Raw genomic sequence first — 8,094 nt, forward strand, 5'->3', positions numbered from 1 at the left:
TTCACTACTTTTTATGATTAATCGGTCATCCACCTAGCACCGCTCGGTCACCCAGGAATTGTATGTATAAAGTTTTCTAATGACTGACATTTTTTTTATATTTCGCCAATCTTCTCTAAGAATATGGTTTGAATCCTTAACCCATATAGCGCCTCTGTACTCAAACAAGTACAGATAGTTTAATAGTCATAAGTTATACATTAATCACCTTTACGACTCTTTTGCGGGTAGTATCTATTTAAATATCTATGACCTAAAGAATTTTTAATAAATTTTGAGGGTGGATTGCAAATTGAATCAGTGACAGCATCGTAAATAGGACGGTTAGAACGCGCCTACATGTAAGTTTACATTATAATTATTATTTATTAGCTACCGCTATTGTAATTATGTTTTGTGTTATTTATTTTATAAACTAATTATTACTTAGTATTATAAAGTACAAAATATTTAGAAATTTTGAGTATTTTAGAAAATATTTGGTTTCAAATGTTGCTGTACTCGGTTGAGTACAGTGGCAACTTGCATGAGTAAAATACCCTTTTATTTTTGCAGTTTACTGAAAATGACATGAAGACGTTTTGTTGCAAGTAACGACTTCCGGGGCCTGGAAGAAGCTGTTCAAACTATTTTTGAGACAAGTGATGATGATGCAGAATATGCATTGCCATCATACCACCACCACCAAGTGTCTTGACGGATGAAGAAGTAGGTGCAGATGAATATATGGTTTCTACGTCTTTGCCACAAGATGTTCCCGGAAATGTTGAGGTATTTGTACAAAATACTCCAATCAGTGATGACGATAGTAGCGACGAGGAACCGTTGGCGGCGAAACGTCTTCGAATACGTCAGCAGGGAGGAGTTCCAACTTGGCGTAAGTTTGATACGATATCTTCTTATACACCTGAAGAAGTTACTGAGATAGACCAAAGAAAGCAGTTTGTGAAAGAGGCTTTGAAAGATTTGAATCCTGTCCAAATTTTTGAGAAGATATTTGATGAAGAGGTTTATAAGCTCGTTATTTCAAGTACAAATCTGTATAATGATATAATGCAACGGGTACAGTTCGCGAAAATAGAATGAAGAAATGTCCGCTAAAGTCTGTAAAAGAAATGAAGGAGTAAGACCGAGCTGCTTTTGACTACGGATTCGACAAAACTAATGAATTATTGCTTGTGAAATGGAAGGACAATAGTGTATGTAAAATGCTGACAAATCACGATACTATACAATTCAAAATTATAACAAAGGAATGGGCGGGGTTGACGAGCTTGACCAGTCTATATCGCTCTACTGGATTGATATTCACGGGAAGAAATGGTGGTGGGTTCTTTTTACTTATATGATGGATATGGCCATAGCAAATTCCTGGCGTTTGTATGTGTTATCTTACGAGAATCCAATGGACCAACTCCTGTTTCGACGCAGTATTGTGAGATATTATCTGCGTCAACCAAAATAAACGTTGACTCGCCCCTCATCGTCAACAGTGGATGGACTAGCGCATGGTGGTTTCGAACATTTCCCTCAAAAACTGGAAAAACAGTTACGATGAGCAGTTTGTCATGCCAGAGTTCGTCGGCAATGTAAAACTTGTTTGAAGACTTTTTGTATAGAAAAACAATGTTTTGAAAAATATCACCTGTAAGTGGCCAGTGTACTCAATTGAGTACACCCCCCCACATTCCAACATGGTTATTTTCCCCCCCTTTTTTTTTCATTTTGAGTTTATTTGTGTTTATTTGATTCCGAAAATATAAGGTTCTGATATAAAATATTGCTAGTTTTATTTTGGCGCTTAATGGGTTAATGTAATCATCTTAACTAAAATTTATAATTCGAGGACATTTTTGGATAGGTATTTTTTACAAAACCATATATCACTCAGAAAGACATAGGTTAGTTTTTCACATGGGCTGAGCTGCATGTATAAGTTAGTTCGAAAAACGGTTTTTTTTAATATTGTGTACATTTAAATTTTCGAAAACAATATTTAATTTAACACCATTCAAGCACAAGCAGCAGCAAGTATCCTTTTCAACACATTTCCTTTTCATTCCACCATTGATTTAGATACTTGACATTTATATAATCATCTGAAAATTGGCATATTTCGACCAGACTTTGTTTTCTTGTTACCAAGACGATAATAGCATCCGTTCGGAAATATTCCATTGATAAGCTGTCAAAACCATTGAATCCTGAAATTATGTTGATAAGACTAGCTTATAATCGTGACTTCTTCCGTGTTCATCTCGTCTTTCTTGGGGCTTTTAAGACAAATGGAAATACTGAGTTAATATGTACTCTAAGTATGTAATATCCTTTCGTACTGTGTCATTTAATTCTTATACTGAATAATTTTTAAGGTAGGTTAAACGCCAAAGTTATTCCCGTGCCAAGGCTTTCCCTTGATTGGATTTCACAATTTCGTGCTGTAAGAGAAGCAGCTGGTTTACGCTACATTTTATCTTACGTAGGTTTACGCTAAAGATTATTATAGTCGCCTTTCATTACGTCTGCAAAAAAGAGATGAAGTACCTTTTTTAAACTACAGGATTTTCAAAACGGAAATAAGTATTTATATAATCAAAAATTCAAAGAAATCAAAATTAACAATAATAGCCTATTTACCACGTTCAAGCGGAGTCGTGGTGTTGAAAAATTTAGTTAGATCACAAATATATTTTTTTAGAATCACATATTTATCCCTTACGGGGTAAAAAGAGCTAATAGACATGAAAAGAGGGAAAGCCCACATTCAGCCGTATGACTTAATTATAGAACTGAGACTCAAATAGAAACTGAACGTTTGCTTAATAATAGATTTATAAAACTTCAATTGCGAAAGCATTTAGTAAACCCTACTGTATTATTACACATTTTAATTGTACAGAAATAGAACCTTACAGAATGAAACATCACAGAGTACACTTTTTTATCTCTTACGGGGTAAACAGAGCTAATAGACATGAAAAAGGAGAAAGCCCACATTCAGCCGTAAGACTTAATTATAGAATTGAGACTCAAATAGAAACTAAACGTTGCTTAATAATAGATTTATAAAACTTCAATTGCAGAAGCATTTAGTAAACCCTACTGTATTATTACACGTTTTAATTGTACAGAAAATAGAACCTTACAGAATGAAACATCACAGAGTAATTACAAGTGTTTGATTAGAGACATTCACCGCTATTTTCATTGATTACAGTGTAACGTAAAAGCTTGTGCTTTGTGCCACGTAAACACAAATTAATGACTTAAAAGTACAGAGTTGTTCTAATAAATGTGCTTTTAAAAATAAAACCGATAACCGTATTTTTAATTTCAAATGATAAGTAAATACATACATATAGTTAGCCAACACCGGGCACCACACGACACTTAAATTATAAGTGTTGAATAACAAATTGTATTGTTATTATATACTAATATCATTATTAGTCATGAGTAGAATTAGAATAAAATAAAATATAGAATTAACATATCGTGATTTAAAGACCGAGTTGAACCCGGATAAATCTCGTTGTGATTTGACAGCTCATTCGAGAGAAGTCAAAAATTTTGAAGATGGCGATTAACTGATAAGAGGTCAATATCGGGGGTCATAAGTAATTATTGGTTTATCCAATAATGAATATGAAAATTTTCCAAAAATATTGACAGTTAGACAATAATATTCAAGGTTTTTCACTTAGAAAAAAATCATTTGAATCCAATGTAGTAGTCTTATGAAATAAAAGCGAAACTAAATTTTTTTTAAATTTTATTATGAAAAAACTCATATACCTACATTTGTCCATTTTAACCCTACCCTGGAGTCTACGCTTTGAATTCTTTTTAACTACATTTCCACTATCATTTTATAGCACAATTTTTTTTTTACGAATTTCCCAATTCTTTTAGCGAAAATTTCAGATTTTTATCTGAGATCAAATCCCAAGAGAATAATGCTGTTTACTTGTGACCTTTTAGTATTCCCGATGGCACATCATCGACAAATTGGCGAACGAAAAGCTTTTGTCTCGCGAGAAAATATTTTGAATACAATGAATGGATGGATATTTTGGGACGAAATATACAGGTGTCGTGTGGTTCCCGGCACTGAAGAATAGGACTACTCAATATCTTTCCCATGGATGTCGTAATAGGAGACTAAGGAATTGATAAGCTAAAAAACTTGGGATTCTTCTTGTTGGCGATAGGTTAGCAACTATTTGAATCTCAATTCCATTATTAAGCCTTACAACTGAACAAGGCCTTTTAGTCTTTTCAAGACTGCTGTCTCTGTCTCCCCGCAAGTGTTCTGACAATATCGAGATAGCCCATACTAATAGTGTAAGAACAGTAAACAAAACATTTAATGGAGTATGTGTAACCTCCTCCCGTTCCCTCACAAAGTTTTCCCTCACCGTAAAAGCATCACACTAATATATACTCTTTAATAACTCGGAAAAGATTCTTTGGTAAATGGCCAAGCTAGGATTTGAACCTGTGACTGTATCACGCTTTTTGGACTACTTCTTGTAATTATATGATTTATGTATGTACCAATGGTTGACTGGTAGATATGCTTCCAGCATTAATTCCGCCTATTTACATATGTTTATTTACGTCCGCATACATTTGTATTTTGTACAATATAGTGTTAATAAATAAGTAAATTTGTTTATAAAGCAACAGTGTATTTTGTGAAGATGCAACAAATTCAGCAAACGTTATGTAATCCTATGCAAATTGTGACGTCGGCTACACGCAGCTGCGCCGCTAACGTCGGAATTGAAGGCGAAATCTATTTTGGTATTTAAAAACTAGCTTTTGCACACGATTTCGTTGTATATTAAAAAGTGGCACGAGACTTCAGTTCCGTGGGAATTTCCATAAAGTTGTAATGTTTACGGAGTAGACAGAGCCAACAGTAAGACTGTTGGGCCACGTTCAGTTGTTTGGCTTAATGATGGAATTGATATTCAAATGGTTTCGAAAAAACAAGATCAAGATATCAATGAAAGTGTCATCCAAAATTGAGAAAAAAAACATATTCAATAAAATCGGTCTTACATATAAAAACAGATTAAAATTAATATTTTGTAACTTAATAAGTAGAAATTAACGGACACGCTTATGACAGAAATTCGAATATTGCGTTGATTTATGAGATTTCATTGTACTTATTGTATATTTTGCAGTTTGTATTTATGGACCAATCCGTAGAAAAATGAAGTCTCTGTCTGCCCCTCCTGAAAACAAACGTAACTATCTGTACCTTATAATACCTCCATAACGGTAAAAAAAAGGAAATCTTATCAAAAAATAATCCGTTTTAAGAAAATTTGTAAGGCAATAAATTGCAGATAATGCTTACCTTATCCTTTCCCAGTTCAATTTAATCCTTTACCTGGAGGCTTAACCTTTAATGGTGTTTTATTTATTCGCATTATTTTGAAAGAATGATTTAATTTACATCCAATAATATTGTGATTCAATCATAAAAAACAAGTGATTTAACTGAGGATTCATATCTTTGAATCTCATTTTCAATCATACGTGACTCTGTGACTGGTTTTGTCTACATAAAGACGTCATATGTGTATGTGTTTACGTGTGTTATAAACGTTTAACGCTACTGAAATGCCATTGGTTTATTTTTCTTAATTCTTAGATACTTTTCCTGAATAGGCTATCTCATAATCTATACATATAATAAATCTGTAGAAAGGTCAATTCTGTACATTGAAAATATTGAAAAAATAAATAGCAGGGGGTGTTACTGGATCGATACCAAACACAAAAATGTGATTAAAAAAATTTTTGTCTGTCTGTCTGTATGTTCAGGCATCACGTGAAAACTAACGGTTCGATTTTGATGAAACTTGGTATAATTATACCTTATTATCCTGGGCGTAAAATAGGATACTTTTTATCCCGAAAAAATACGAAGAAAAAAAAATCTTAATTTTTCAGTTTATCCATAGACGTTGTTCTGTAGAACCGCGAACACACGTTGCGTTACCCGCAGTGGATTTAGCGCCGTAACCTGTAGCGCCTAAAGTCGGCTTTGGCTTGAACCGTTTGCTGCACAAGCGGGCCGCTACTAATTACTATGAAAAAATACTACATAGCTACATTAATTCCCATCAAGCTGAAAATGAGTATAATTATTTAAAACACAATCAAAAGTATTATTTCAAAATTCCCCATGATTCCGGTTTAAGAAAAAAAAATTTACTCACGGTCAAAGGTAAAAAAATGGGTGTATCGCAATTTTCTTTAAAACGGTAAGTTTTTCAAATCGGAAAATTACCTCAGACAAAAATTGTAGATCATAAAGTTATCTTTAAAAAAGGTATCAATATTTTTTTTCAACAAAGCTACCGTTTCTGTGATATAACGATGCAAAAAGTTGCAAGCGTCATAAAATGCATCCGTTTCCTTGCCACCTCTGAGGTAGTGTACTATTAGCGCGTTTTTTTTAACATTTTTATTATTAAACTTGAAAAAGTCTGAAATAGGTTAGAATAAACACGTGTTTTCACTACGCAGTGGTACTCAAGACTAACTTGCGCATTTATTATTTAAAAAAAAATAGAATAACCCTAAGTGAAGAAAATCATCTTAGGACAATAATAGAGATTACAATTATCAAATTCAATGCAATAATCAAATTAAAACTAAAACTACTTATAAAAAGAAAGAAAAAAGATGACTACAAACTAAAATTAAATTTATAAATTGTACAGTCCTTGCATAGCATCAACATGCGGGAATGTGCCCAGAAGGCTGGCAGCATTGCCAATTCGAATGGCAAAGCTGATTCTCTGAGCCAGATAATTTCCAGCCCTCCGGTCAAGAGATACCTCAATTAGCTTTTTAGACAATTGTCGGAAAAGCTGATGGGCAGATAGGCCCCCCGGTCCCAGAGTTTCTACCCCAAAAGGTTCAAAAGTATAGATATTACCGATAACTAAATACATACATACATACATAAAATCACGCCTCTTTCCCGGAGGGGTAGGCAGAGACTACCTCTTTCCACTTGCCACGATCCCTGCATACTTCCTTTGCTTCATCTACATTCATAACTCTCTTCATGCAAGCTCGGCGGTTTCGGGTACTTTTGACTTGACCCTTTACCAGGACGTCCTTAATTTGATCAAGATATGTTCGTCTAGGTCTTCCCACCCCGACCTTTCCCTCCACACTCTCCATGTATATCTGCTTAGTCAACCTGTTTTCATTCATCCTCTCCACATGACCGAACCATCTCAACATACCCTTTTCTATTCCTGTAACTACATCTTCTTTCACATCACAACGTTCCCTTATCACACTGTTCCTTATCCGGTCACTCAATTTCACACCCAACATACTCCTTAACGCTCTCATTTCCACTGCATTTATTCTGCTTTCGTGCTTCTTTTTCCATACCCAACTTTCACTCCCATACATTAATGTCGGGACCAACACGCCCCTGTGCACAGCCAGTCGAGCCTTTTTGGATAGTTTCTGACTGCTCATAAAGGCATGCAAAGCTCCATTCTCCATGTTCCCCGCGTTCACTCTCCTTTCAATATCACTATCACACTTGCCATCTGATGTAAACTTTGATCCCTATAACTACATATATGCGCCTTTTGAGGTTTTTTGCCTCATTTGAAGCAGAACGGCCTTAGATTTAGTAAACTGAAGATGAGACGGCGCAAGTGTGTCGACACAAGTAGCATCCCACACCAAAGGCCGCCCCAATCTCCAGGGTACCAAAGTCATACCATCCGGTCTCTTGGCATCATCCCGAGCCAGACCGTTTGGTTCTAGAACGGCTGGAACATGGATGGTGGCAAGAGCACGGAGGATTATATCATTTAGGGCGGCATGGCGCCCTAAACGGCCGGCACTCCTAGGGCATGAGAGGCCGTGGTGTCCATAGCCGACAACGGTATCCCCGCAAGGACAACTATTATTAAAGACTAACGGTATTTCATGTGTTGAGCATTCTGAGATAAAGCAGCTATACGACCCTAGCCACGTACACAATTAAACAGAGAGACAGATGTTGTCTCAAGGTTTCACTACAGTATAAATGAGGGG

General features: G+C 35.3%; 1 protein-coding gene across 1 annotated transcript; it reads left to right on the forward strand.

The window, feature by feature from the left end:
• Nucleotides 1-726: 726 nt before the first annotated feature.
• Nucleotides 727-1,086, forward strand: LOC106134143 (uncharacterized). The gene has a single exon (XM_013334110.2). The coding sequence runs from the start codon at nucleotides 727-729 to the stop codon at nucleotides 1,084-1,086; it is 360 nt and encodes a 119-aa protein (XP_013189564.2).
• The last annotated feature ends 7,008 nt before the right edge of the window (nucleotides 1,087-8,094 follow it).

Source organism: Amyelois transitella, chromosome 26 (genome assembly GCF_032362555.1).
Source record: "Amyelois transitella isolate CPQ chromosome 26, ilAmyTran1.1, whole genome shotgun sequence".
NCBI lineage: Eukaryota > Metazoa > Arthropoda > Insecta > Lepidoptera > Pyralidae > Amyelois > Amyelois transitella.

Excerpts from the sequence above, each read along its gene's own strand:
- LOC106134143 (XM_013334110.2), top strand. The coding sequence starts at position 727 with ATGGTTTCTACGTCTTTGCCACAAGATGTTCCCGGAAATGTTGAGGTA.